General features: G+C 40.6%; 1 protein-coding gene across 2 annotated transcripts in view; it reads right to left on the bottom strand.

The window, feature by feature from the left end:
• Positions 1 to 13826, bottom strand: part of kdr (kinase insert domain receptor (a type III receptor tyrosine kinase)) — a 70777-nt gene that overhangs the window by 8494 nt on the left and 48457 nt on the right. For both annotated transcript variants that reach the window (XM_078398530.1, XM_078398538.1), the window contains exons 20-27: positions 13213 to 13301; positions 9313 to 9469; positions 8944 to 9041; positions 8382 to 8504; positions 5549 to 5660; positions 5334 to 5433; positions 4330 to 4435; positions 1004 to 1149 (exon numbers count right to left, since the gene is read on the bottom strand). In XM_078398530.1, the coding sequence (XP_078254656.1) occupies positions 1004 to 1149; positions 4330 to 4435; positions 5334 to 5433; positions 5549 to 5660; positions 8382 to 8504; positions 8944 to 9041; positions 9313 to 9469; positions 13213 to 13301 (931 nt within the window). The remainder of the gene's footprint in view (positions 1 to 1003; positions 1150 to 4329; positions 4436 to 5333; positions 5434 to 5548; positions 5661 to 8381; positions 8505 to 8943; positions 9042 to 9312; positions 9470 to 13212; positions 13302 to 13826) is intronic.

The raw sequence follows: 13826 nt of genomic DNA, 5'->3' as shown, positions 1-13826 counted from the left end.
ATATTAGTATGTATTGGAATGCTCATAAATGAAACCAAAGCAAAAAGAATTGTTACTTACAATGGCAACTTGCAAAACTTTTCATATTTAATATTTGCTTTAGAAATAAATCTTTGTTGATTTTTTTGTCCTCTTTTGACAATGAGATTAACAAAAAAATATTCTGCAGAATTTCCCTTGACCAATTTATTTTTTCATTACTGTTAATTTCTCATGCAATCCCAACTAAATCTGTGAATTGTCCTTTTTCGATACTTTCTCCATATCAGTGAAAGGACTAGTTTTTCTACACGATGTTCTTAGCTAACTGTATCAAATCATATTTTCTGAAAAAATCATTATTTTGAAAGTATTCATTTTTGAAAACCTTTGTAGACTTTTATTTTCAAATATTTTTTTAGTAGCTATAACACCTAATGATTTTCTCCTCAATTGCCACAGTGACCAAGTTATCATCTGGTATGTAATTTTATCTTTCTAATATTGTTAATAGTTTGAAATGTATCCATTCTTGGATTTTTCTAATGGCACGGTGGTGTAGCGATAGAGCTGCTGCCTTACAGTGCCAGAGACCCGGGTTTGTTCTTGACTACGGGCGCTTGTCTGTACGGAGTTTGTACATTCTTCTCGTGACCTGCGCTGGTTTCTCCGAGATCTTCGGTTTCCTCCACACTCGAAAGACGAACAGGTTTGTAGGTTAATTGGCTTGGTATAAATATAAAAATGTTCCCCGGTGTGTGTAGGATAGTGTTAATGTGCAGAGCCCGCTGGCAGTGTGGACTCGGTGGGCCAAAGAACCTTCCACGCTGCATCCCTAAACTAAACTGAAAAAAAATCCAATTCACTGTCATACTCCTGCAAGAAAATAGTCTGATCCTCTGTTCTAGATCAAAGATCACATGAGATGATTCCACAATATTTCTTCTTTTTCGACCCTGTGCATTCAACTTTCGTTCCTCTCCGCTTCCTTGAGGAATGATGGAATATCCATTAAATTAATTACCGTATTCCGGCTGTGTTGTCATAATGGAATTTTGGATCGCATTCTTCCTCTTCCTCAGTACAGGAAGTAGGTGAAGTTGGCAGAGAAAGCCCAGAATCATCTTCGATAGTCAATGACATGTTAAGTGGAATGTAATCCTTGCCATCCTAAAAAATGCAGAATATTTTCATGTTTATTAACCTGGTGCTTCCAGAGGGTTAAAAAGACACACTTTGACATGGAAGTGTTTATCTGGCACCTGAATACAAACTTAGATGTTACATGGTGGGCAATCAATTTTTGATTCTCACTTGATTTATCACCTCCTTTAGTTGTTTAAATCAGAATCATGTGCAGTTGTGAATCACACAAAACTTAAATACAAAATAAAAATTGAAAATAATATTAATTATACCATGAAAAGCTTAGCATTATGTTATTTAGAGTCAGGAATGGCAGTATGACTATTAGACTGAGAAATCCACAGGCCTGGAAACGATTAGTGGCAAATCTTCAGTTCCCATGTCAAGGAAATGCAGTTCATGAAATGAGTTTAATTTGGATCACAAAATTAGCAATTTTTTGGATTCATAATAGTCCTCTGAAGTCGATGAACCAGCAATATCGTTCTAACAAGACCATCTGTACAAAGCAAAAAGCAACTAAACTCACCAGCTAACAACAGATTTGAAAAAGTAAAGGCATTTCCAGTCCTCCTTATTAACATGTGCAACTCTGTTTAAAGCGGCCTCAGTTGGGATTTCAGCACATGGGCTCAGATGATCAGGCCACATATAATGACATGACATATGGTCACTACCTCACAACACATTCTCTTTGTCTTTCCCAGTGCCGATGCCGGGTCTCAGACCTGAAATGTTAATTATGTTTCACTTTCCACAGATGCTGCCAGCCCTGCTTACTGAGTGTTAGTATTGCCAGCATTTTCTGGGTATATTTTAGATTTCAAGCATCTCAAGTATCTTGAAATTTCATTTTTTTGTTTTTATTCAATTAATTAGATGTTTTAGAAGTTGCTACTTAGAGTCATAGAGTGATACATTGTGGAAACAGGCCCTTCGGCCCAACTTGCGCACACCGGCCAACAATGTCCCAGCTACACTAGTCCCACTTGCCTGGGCTTGGTCCATATCCCTCCAAACCTGTCTTATCCATGTCCTTGTCTAACTGTTTCTTAAATGTTGCAATAGTCCCAGCCTCAACTACCTCCTCTGGCAGCTTGTTTCATACAACCAACACCCTTTGCGTAAAAAAGTTACCCCTTGGATTCCTATGAAATCTTTTCCCTCTCACCTTGAACCGATGTCCACCGGTCTTCGATTCCCCCACTCTGGGCAAGAGACTCTGTGCATCTACCCAATCTATTCTTCTCATGATTTTGTACACCTCTCAAAGATCATCCCTCATCATACTGTGCTTCATGGAATAGAGACCCAGCCTACTCAACCTCTCCCTATAGCTCACACCCTCTAGTCCTGGTAACATCCTCGTAAATCCTTTCAGAACCCCTTTCAAGCTTGACAATCTTTCCTATAACATGGTGCCCAGAATTGAACACAATATTCTAAATGCGGTCTCATCAACATGAACTTCCAACTTCTATATTCAATACTCTGACTGATGATGGCCAAAGTGCCAAAAACTTTTTTGACCACTTTATCAACCTGTGACCCAACCTTCAAGGAACCATGCACCTGTACTCCTAGATCTCTCACCTCTGCAACTCTACCCAGGAGTATACCATTTACTGGTTAGGCCCTGCCCTTGTTCGACATCTCAAAATGCAACACCTCACACTTCTCTGTATTAAATTCCATCAACCATTCCTCCACCCACCTAGCCAATCGATCCAGATCCTGCTGCAATCTTTCACAAAAATCTTCACTATCTGCAAAACCACTAACTTTTGTATCATCAGCAAACTTGCTAATCTTGCCCTGTATGTTCTCATCCAAATCATTGATGTAGATGACAAACAGTAATGGGCCCAGCACCAAACCCTGAGGCACACCACTAGTCACAGGCCTCCAGTCCGAGAAGCAACCTTCCACCATCACCCTCTGCTTCCTTCCATGGAGCCAATTTGCTATCCATTCAGCTATCTCTCCTTGGATCCCATGCGATCTATCCTTCCAGAGCAGCCTACCATGCGGAACCTTGTCGAACGCCTTACTGAAATCCATGTACTCAACATCTACAGCACTGCCCTCATCGACCTTTTTGGTCATGTCTTCAAAATATTCAATCAGATTTTTGAGTCACAACCTCCCATGTACAATGCCATGCTGACTATCCCTAATCAGCCTTTGCCCATCCAAATGCCTGTATATCCTATCCCTCAAAATACTCTCGTAACGTTCCAACTACAGATGTTAAGCTCACCGGCCTATAGTTCCCAGCATTTTCCCTGCAGCCCTTCTTGAAAAGAGGCACAACATTTGCCACCCTCCAGTCTTTCGGCACCTCTCCTGTATTTAAGGACGACTCGTAAATTTCAACCAGGGCTCCCACAATTCCCTCACTAGTTTCCCGCAATGTCATCGGATATATCTGATCAAGATACATCTGCTCATTTCCTGACCTATATGACATAACTTTGCAAAATCCAGGGAAACATTATATTTATGCAATTTCCCTGAAGTTTTCAGAAGTCTTCCAGCAATGTTATTTGCTGCGAAATCTTAAACCTTCAAGGAGGTTCCCTCTTTCAGTGCCCAGTTCAGAACCATCAATACTCTCCATTTTGCTTATGTAGCCAGGGTTATCCTCAGCAAATTCAAGGATTAGAGCCCATGACTAATTTTTTTTCCAGTCACCATTGATGAATTGTGGACGCAACCCAGACCATCACATAAACCAACCTCCCTTCCATTGACTCCATTCGCAGCTCCCATCAGGCAAGAGTTATAGAAGTGTGAAAATGCATACCTCCATATTCAGGGACAGTTTCTTCCCAGCTGTTATCAGGCATCTGAACCATTCTATCAACAACTACAGAGTTGTTTCTGCTTCATTGGAGACCCTCGGACTATCTTTAATCAGACTTTACTGGACTTTATCTTGCACTAAATGATATTCCCTTTATCTGTATACTGTGAATGGCTCAATTGTAATCATCTATTGACTTTCTGGTAACTGATTAGCATGCAACACAAGCTTTTCATTGTACCTCGGTTCACGTGACAATAGACTAAACTAAATTAAACTCCAATGTGGAATATCATAGAACTTTATGATTCAGGTACTCAGCTGCCCCATTGTAACCCAAGAACATTGACTGAAAGCACTTACTTACATATTTACATTTTAATAAAGGTTAAGCTTACTTGTTGAACATTTGTCTGGAGCAAGTTCCCGAGATGTTCTACTAACTCAGAAAAGAATGGCCTCATTTTGTAGTCTCCATGCCAACAATCCAACATTGTATGATAACTGACAAGATAGAACAATTGTCATATTCAAAGATTAAATAAACAAACCGCAAAGTAATTAATTTGAAGAAGACTGTACACATCATATGTATTAAACACACATGCATATGTTGGTATGTATGTGCATGTAGAAAGAAGGCAATATACTAAAAACTAATAGAAGTTATTTGAGGTATCAGACTGGTGTTCCTACTTTAATCAGAAGCACATTGGCTCAGGTCAGCAATGCTGATACCTGTGTGCACTACTGAGTAAGTGCCGTCTTTTTGGACGAGGATCTAAATTTTGCATCAGGCTGGTTATGTTATGGTTCAGATTGAATCTTCGGAGATGGAGAATTTCAGGCATTGAACATGATACCACAGCATTTGTTATCATAATCTACGAGCATTCAGTGTTTAACATCAAGTTTTAGATCAAGGACATTCTCAAATGCATTGATCAGTCTGAAGAAGGGTCTTGACCCGAAACGTCACCCATTACTTCTCTCGAGAGATGCTGCCTGTCCCGCTGAGTTATTCCAGCATTTTGTGTCTATTCTCAAATGCAAGTTAGTTTCCATAATTTCATGAGGAGGATCAGTGTTTATTGTGGTCTGATAAAAACATGGGAATCATCTCCATGCAAAACAGCTTGCTGGGGCAACAATGTGCTATGCTGGAATCCATAAGTTCTTAACAAAGGAAGGGGGTGCAAAGCTGGAATCAAAGAGCAGGCACAAACAACGTTAGCCAGAATGACTTCCTTCTGCATGAAAAGAACAAACAGCCTTGAAGTATTCTTATGTAGGGAGAGTTATGAATTGTTTGAAATGAATTTTGGACAATTATACTTCAAGAACACAATATTTCTGTCAGTGAGATTCCACAGAGAAAACCATGACATGGAAAGGGAATTACATTTCTGTTGTTGCATATTGAGGACATCGCATTCGAGTTCCTTCCTTCAGTTGCTGACAAAATTCTTCATCAATCTGAACGCCAGGATACGGAGAGGCACCTAAGAAGTGATCAGAAAGATATTTTAGTTATCTGGAAATCCACACCTCCTTTTATCATATTTGCTGCAAACTATTTTCTGGCAATTCATTACCAAGGTAACAGAAGACACTCACCCAGTGAGAATATTTCCCACATTAGAATTCCAAAAGACCAGACATCACTCTGTGTTGTATAAACTTTATCAAAGATGGTTTCTGGTGCCATCCATTTAAGAGGAAGCAGCATCTAGAAAAGAAAAAAATCTTACTTTTCCAATACATATTTTTAGCTAAATATTTCATTGGATGGCTTAAGATATAGAGTCATAGAGTCATAAAATCACACAGCATGGAAACAAGCCCTTCAGCCCAACTTGCACATGTCAATCAAGATACCCCATCCACACTGTCCCACCTGCCTGCGTTTGGGCCATACCCCTCTAAACTATTCATTTCCTTGTACCAGTCCAAATGTCTTTTAAATGTTGTTATAGTACCTCCCTCAACTACCTCCTCTGGCAGCTCGTTCCATATATGCTCCACCCTCTGTGTGAAAAAGTCATCCCTCAGGTTCCTATTAAGTATTTCCCCTCTCGCCTTAAACCTCTGGTTCTTGATTTCCCTACTCTGGGTCAAAGACTATGCATTCACCTTATATATTCCCCTCATGATCTTTTATATCTTTATATGATCACCCCTCATCCTCGTGCATCCCAAGGAAAAAGGTCCTAGCCTGCCTTACCTCTCCCTTTGGCACAGGCCCTCAAGTCCCGGCAACATCCTTATAAATCTTCTCTGCACTATTTCAAGCTTAGCAACATCCTTCCGATAGAAGGATGATCAAAACTGAATACAATACTCCACATGTGACCTAAACATCGCCTTGTACAACTGTAATATAACATCCCAACTTCTAGACTCACTACCCTGACTAAAGGCCAACGTACCAAAAGCCCCCTTGACCACCCTTGCTACCTGTGGATAACCATCTTTGGTATCTACAATACCACAAACTTTAATGTCATCTGCAAACTTACTAATTATGCCTTCTACATTCTCACCCCAATCATTGATATAACTCAGCAGGACAGGTCTCCAGAGAGAAGGAATGGGTGATGTTTCAGGTCGAGGCCCGAAACGTCACCCAGTCCTTCTCTCCAGAGATGCTCCCTGTCCTGCTGAATTACATCTTTCTGTGTCTATCTTCGGTTTAAAACAGCATCTACAGTTCCTTTATACACCAATCATTGATATAAAGCACAAAGAACAATGGGCCCAGCATGGATCCCTGAGACATACCACTGGTCACAGGACTTCATTCTGAAAAACAACCTTCCACCATTGCCCTCCACTTCCTTCCATGGAACCAATTCTCTATCCAGTCAGCAAGCTCTCCCTGGATCCCAAGCGATCTAACCTTCCACTCAGCCTACCATGGCAACCTTATCAAATGCCCTGTAGTCCATATTGACAATGTCTACCGCTTTGTTCTCATCAAGCTTTTTGGTTACATCTTCAAAAAAATCAATCAGATTCATAAGTCATGATCTCCCACATACAAAACCATGCTGACTATCCCTTATCAGATTCTGTCTATCCAAATAAATATATGTCCATCGGAATAATCTCCAGTAACCTGTCTACTGTAGATGTTAGGCTCACTAATCTATAATGCCCTGTTCCATGCAGCTCTTCTTAAAGAGAGGCACAATATTAGCCACCTTCCAGTCTTTTGGCACCTTTCCATGTCTAATGATTAATCATGTATCACACCCTGGGCACCTACAATTTCTTCTCTAGTTCCCGTAGTGTCCTTGGATATATCTGTTTAGGGTCAGAAGGTTTATCTACTTTCATATGCCTTAGGACATTCAGCACCTCCTCGAGTGTAATACGACTGTCCTCAAGTTATTGCCATTAACTGTCCCAAGTTCCCCAGTTTTCATGTCTTTCTCCACAGAGGAGAAATGTTCATTGAGGACCTTTCCCATCTCTTGTGGCTCCACACGGAGTTGACCACTTTGGTTTCCGAGGGGCCACATTCTCTCTCAAGTTACCCTATTTCCCTTAACGTACTTACAAAATTGCTTTGGGCTTTCCTTAACATTATCTGCAAGAACTATCTCCTACCCTCTTTTTGCCATCCTGATTTCCGTCTACTCCTCAGCCTCAATTTCTCTCATTATCCAAGCTTCCTTACTTCTATCTGCCTTGCCCTTCACACTACCTCTATGCATGCCCTGAACTCTTGTCATCGCACCTTTTAAAGCATACCACTTTTCGGATGTCTCCTTGCCCGCAAACATCCTACTTCAATCAACTTTAGCAAGTTTCCTTCTATACCATCTTCCGTCCAGGATAGGTCACAAGATTTGGAAGCAAATATTTAAGATGCACAAATACCACTAATAAATTTCAATAATTTATTTATTCTATCTTATTGACCCATATGGTGCATAAGCCCTTCATTTACACAAGCAACAATCTCAATAATTACATTTCTCCCAGCTATAGGGAATGCATGTGAAAACTTCCTCGTGCTAAATTTAGAATTGAACTTTCATAAACCACTACAACATTCTTCAGTCTGAAGAAGAGTCTCGACCCGAAAAGTCACCCATTCCTTCTCTCCAGCGATGCTGCCTGTCCCGCGGAGTTACTCCAGCATTTTGCATCTACAACATTTGAGCTGGCTTTAAGTATCCTCACAGATTCAACAGTGTTGGTTATTGTCTTTGTGAATAACAGAATGATATGTAGTTCTCAGCACATATATGGTAATGGTGGGACCATTCACTCATTACACATTTTTTCTACGGAGTTTAAAGCAGGCCAGCTCTTTAATGCGTAGATGACTATTTTCAACCCTATCTTTTTTTAAATCTCAGATTCTGTAAATGCAGTATTTTTCACTCACTGCAGATTAATGACCAGCAACATCAAAACAATTTCATTTGCATATACTCACATCTCCTTTCCTAACATAATCTGGGTTATTATAAATGTCCCTCGCCAAACCGAAATCACATATCTTCACCACATTGTTTTCTGACAAGAGTACATTACGTGCAGCCAGATCCCTATGGATGCACTGTAAAGAGAAAATAGCAAGTAATTAGTATATTTTTGCTTATATCTTTCTCTCCAGAAGCAGCACTAGGATCATCACCACCTTACATTTAGTACACTGACAATACATTGTGATCTTGGGATAATATCCATAGGATCATCATAGAAGTGACTTAGGAAGAAATTACAACTCCTTTAATTGAAGCTAAAGTACCTGACAATAGTCCAAATGGGATAATTGTGTTGGACAGATTATAGTTAACATGCCTTAATTCACTCTCACTCACTGTCCAAGCCAAGATTTAATCCAGTTTACTTAAAATAAGCCAGTGTTTGTGGTTCGAAAACAATATATCTTCAAAGAGACTGTGCACAATTCATTACATTGTTGTGTGATTTGTGCAAAACCTATGTATCTTTGGGAGAGAATTGAAAGATTAAGACAAGTTATGGTTTCATACCTTCCGTGAGGCCAGAAATTCCATCCCCCTGGCCGTTTGGAAGTTGTAGGAGATAAGGTCCTCCATTGTCAAATAGTTCTTGTGAAGGTCATCTGCGACTGTAGCGAAGTAGAGAGTATAAGATTGAGCTGAGCAAAAGGCAATGCCCCTATTTCAAACTACAATTACTTGCATCTTTTATTACCTATTAAAAATCTTCCATTTTGTTTCCCCAGTGTTGGACTCCCTTTCTACAAATGATCTATCCAAAATAAGCAATTACATGTGGGATAAAAACATTTTCATGCATTGGATTTCTTCGTTAAAATTGGTGAGTTCCCCACCAATGATAGCTGTCGAAGGTTGTAATGAAGTGCATCAACATATTACCTTCCTCCTCTTCTGCGTCACTCAACGACTTGTCTTCTGCAAACCCAGAACTGGTTGAGCTCTCACTACTTGCAATGCTGTCCAATCGCCGTTTAAACTCACTCTCCATCTCAGCAGCATCCTTCTCCTTTAGCTCTTTTAACCTCAATGCTTGATGCTATAATTAGGGAACAACAACACTGCTTGTTATATTTACTTATTTGATCTATGTATGGATACTATGAACTGCAAACTTATATCTCTCTATATATATATATATTACTAAAACTGTCATCTTGTATGCTTGTATGTTCCCGAAATACAGCCAAAACGGTACACGATAGCGCAACAATTTTAGGCCCACCTTATTCACCTGCGAGTCAAATGATTGTTATATTTTTTTAATTATTCACTTTTTAAACTTTAATAAATCACTTTTTAAACTTTAATAAATCGCTCCCACTTGCTCTGCCTATCAGCCGCACCTGCGCAGTAATGCATCCGTGTTCGTCATCACAATGGGAACCCAATGGGTCCATGCCTGCGCAGTTGGGGCCCGTTGATCTAATGCTTATGTGTTCATCTTGCATCACAAAGGTAAGATGGCTGCCGGATCCGCACGTGCGCAGTTGGGGGGAGGGTTGCCATTTTGAGATTGCCATTTTGAGATCGCCATTTGATTGGCTCTACCACCTCCCCCCCCCCAAGTGGGGTCTGAGGCTTCCTGATTGGCTCCTGCCGCTTCCCCCCCCCCCCCCTCCCCACTAGGGGCCGATTGGTTGGATCTGACCTCCCGCTTGACACCTGATTGGTCACTGTTCTGGGTCCCACGTGGGGGAAGCGCCGATGGCGCTCTGATTGGTCGTCGGCTCTTCCCGCTCAAAGCACGCTGGTTGCCTGCTGGGGCTTCTTGCCGCTCAAAGCAACGGCGGTCGCCATCGAGCTGCCGCTGCAGGAGAGGTTTGGACCAAACGGGTCGCTCTGGCCGTCACGATGGCCGCCCAGGGCCGGGGTGAGTGGTACACTCTCCCCTTTTCTCTCCCCCCTCGCCCACCCCCAGCCCAGGGGGAGACTCCCCAGCCGGCAACGGGTCCACGGGTCGTCAGTTGGGGAGGTTCCCGGGCCTGCAGGAGAGGTTTGGACCCAACAGATCCAGTTGGGGGAGGGTTACCGGACCCGCAGGAGAAGGTTGGACCCAACGGGTCCACGGTCGTCTAGTATAACATTAAAAGTGTGATCAACATCAAGTCAAGAGTGTTTTATTATCAAATGTCCCGAAATGGAACAATGAAATCTCCCATGTAGTAGCACAAGTATATAAACACAATACTCAGTAGATACCATAATAAGCAATAAAAAGTTCAATAAATTAAATATATATAGAGTATAAAAACAAAAATAAAGTCCAAAGTCTCGAGTGCAATCACGGCAGTTCATAATTCGGAGTTTAGTGGTTCATAGTGTTCAATAGTCTGATGGTTGTTAGGAAGCTGTCATTGTTTTAGGTGGGTTCCCAGTGGAATGATGAACCTTTCGCAGACTTCTGTTCATTTAATAAAGTGTGGGTGTGGAGGTGGGTGGGGGCCGGGTGGGGGTTTAAAAGAGAGGGGGATGTGAGTCATTGATGGGGAGGAATAACAGGACATGTTATGGGGAATTTAAATAGATCCCGAACAAATCCAACTGTCCTACCTTCCTGGGAAATCCCACAAAGGGACGTTACTGATAGCAATTTCAGTACGTTTCAGCAGCTGAAATCATTTTATGTGGTGTGAAAGAATTGTTTTCTGCCCATCGAATGACAATTTCAATTCCATTGTTTACTATGACTCAGCCACATAGGAATTATGTTTGGCAGGTTTTTCATTTCGCCAAAGAAAAGAGGTTCAGAAGAGGGCACGAAACACAAACCTGTGTGGAAACATGGTCCAGCTGTACTCTGCTCCCATTGTTTTCAATGGGGCTCTGCCAAATGGGTTGTTTTAAGTCAAAATTAACAGTTTGTTCGGTTCGTAAAACTGAAATCTCTCTTCAAAATTTCCACAGCTTTGTGCTATTAGTAAATGATACATTGGCTTTTAATAGCCTGAATTTATTTTGCACCTTTGATGTTGTAAAACCAGGCCAAAGAGGTAGGAAAAGACACAAAGTACTAGAGTAACTCAGCGGGTCTGGAAAAATGCCCCACACGAAATGTTACCTTCACATGTTCTCCAGAGAACCGGTGAGTTACTCCAGCACTTTGTGTCTTTTTTTGTAAACAAGCATCTGCAGGTCCCTGTGTCCCCATGGGCAGGTGTTTGACAAAAGAACTTTGAACCTGAAAAATGAACAAATCATCTCACGCTCCCCATGGATGTTGACTGGTTGGTGGAATATTTCCAGAAATTTTGCTTTCTTTCCAAAAAGATGTGTTATATCATCTTAACATGGGGAACAGAGGTGAAGAGAAGTAGTTTAGGTACACGGACTTGGGCCTGGGCACCTGACACAATAATATCAATTATGAACACACAAGTATGCAAGAAATGGAAGAATGCAGAAATTTTGGAAGGGAAGGACACAGCATGGGAACACCAGAATAGGAATCTCAAATTCAATGTCCAGCTCAGAAGTTAAATCAAAGGTCAAATATAATTATAGATTTAGAACAGGGAACATGGAACAGTACAGCACACGAACAGGCCCTTCAGCCCACTAGGTCATACTGAATATGACTCCAAAAGCATATCTGCCTGCACATAATCCATATCCCTGCATTTCCTGCATCTCCACATGACTATCCAAAAGTCCCTTAAATGCCACCATTGTATCTGCCTCCACCACCACATCCCATAGAACAGTCCAGGTACTCACCACCCTCTGTGTGAAAAACCTGCCCTACACATCTCCTTGAAACTTTGCCCCTCTCAACCAAAATCGATGTCCTCTAGTATTTGTTATGTCCTACCTGGTGTCTACTCTACTTATGTCTTTCATAATTTTATATACTTCTATCAGATCTCCCCTCAACATGGCATTCCAGAGAAAACAACCCAAGCCTGTCCAAACTCAGTTTGTAGATGATATCCCCTAATCCAGAGATCAAATTGGTAAACCACCTCTGCACCCTTTCCAAAGCCTCCATATGCTTCCTATAATGGGGTGACCAGAACTGCACACAATATTCCAAATGCTACCTAACCAAGGTCCCATAAAGTTGAATAATGATTTCCTGAGTTTTAGGCCCCAAGTCCATCATCTCTTTATTTCCTACTGTAAGATAAAACATAAAATTTTACTCTTTGAAATGAAAGAGAAAATTATGGAAGTACAGTCCATCAACCAACACTCATGGAGAGAAAAAAGAACAGCGGTAATATTTCAGGTACACAGTCCTTTTGTCAGACATTTATTATTTGTCAGACTTTGTTATTTCTACTATTTTGGTAATTATCTGACAGATGCTGCACCATTTTTCATAAATCTTATCAACCCAGACCATAGTGGTGAATTAAAGATCACTTCTGCATTTCAAAAAGAAGATGCAAGTAACATTCCCATCTCTGAACCAGAGGAATTGGGTTTACACCCTGCTCGAGAGACTTGAGTACTGAATCTAAGCTGACACATAATTCAGTGAAATGCTGTAAGGATACAGCACTCTGTCCTGTCATTTAGGTGACTAGGTGTAAAAGATTTAATGGCTACATCTCTAGACAACAAAATGGTCGTTATGTCCTGTTGAAATGTTATACTTTGCTGTAAATGTGATTGCAGGGCTGTAAGGCATTAAGGGCCTTTCTGATGCAGTGAAAGATAAAGCATATGTGTTTCCTTCATTATTATTGAGCTGAAGAATTTTTGTGAGTAAGTGAGTTGATTTCCACCAGGAAAGCTAATAGAACAGCAAATGTAAGAGGGAGCAACATGGATATCTACCTTGTAAGGAATATAATCACTTCTCTTGCTTCTCAAATAATTTGACAAGTTGCCATGCTTGCAATATTCAACAATCACCATTAGTGGACCTGTTGATAGAACAGCGGGATTTATAGTATATATTATAGGACAGAAATGCATAATTACAATGGACAAAATTCTATGGTATCAATGCAGTAAAACACAAATCTTGCTACACAGTAGTAGTTCATGCCAGTTTGAGGAATATTAAAGACTGTTTACAGAAACAACAATTCATTTGAAACATTTAACTTATTGCTTATTGTCATAGATCGTAACATTTCAACTCTATTTTTCTCTATGTCGATGCTACTTAATCTGCTGCAGAGTTCCTCTTTTTTCTGTTTTGTATTACTTCCAATAATACGCTTTTCTAACCTAAATGTGTCCACCTACATCATTAATATCTGTAACATAGAGTCGATTTAAAGCAGCAAAAAAAGTGCAGCGCTGTTCAGTAGAGCACACATAATGCACAATACAGAGGCACATTTCTGTCAATGCATAATTTTGAAGAAAACTGTGTAGATAGGAAATGGTGTGCAGTGCATTAGTAGACGATGTCTGACTAGGTGAAGGAGCATTGAGGTTTT

The sequence above is a fragment of the Rhinoraja longicauda genome, chromosome 1 (assembly GCF_053455715.1).
Source record: "Rhinoraja longicauda isolate Sanriku21f chromosome 1, sRhiLon1.1, whole genome shotgun sequence".
Lineage (NCBI taxonomy): Eukaryota > Metazoa > Chordata > Chondrichthyes > Rajiformes > Arhynchobatidae > Rhinoraja > Rhinoraja longicauda.
This window is presented reverse-complemented; position numbering and strand designations above follow the sequence as displayed.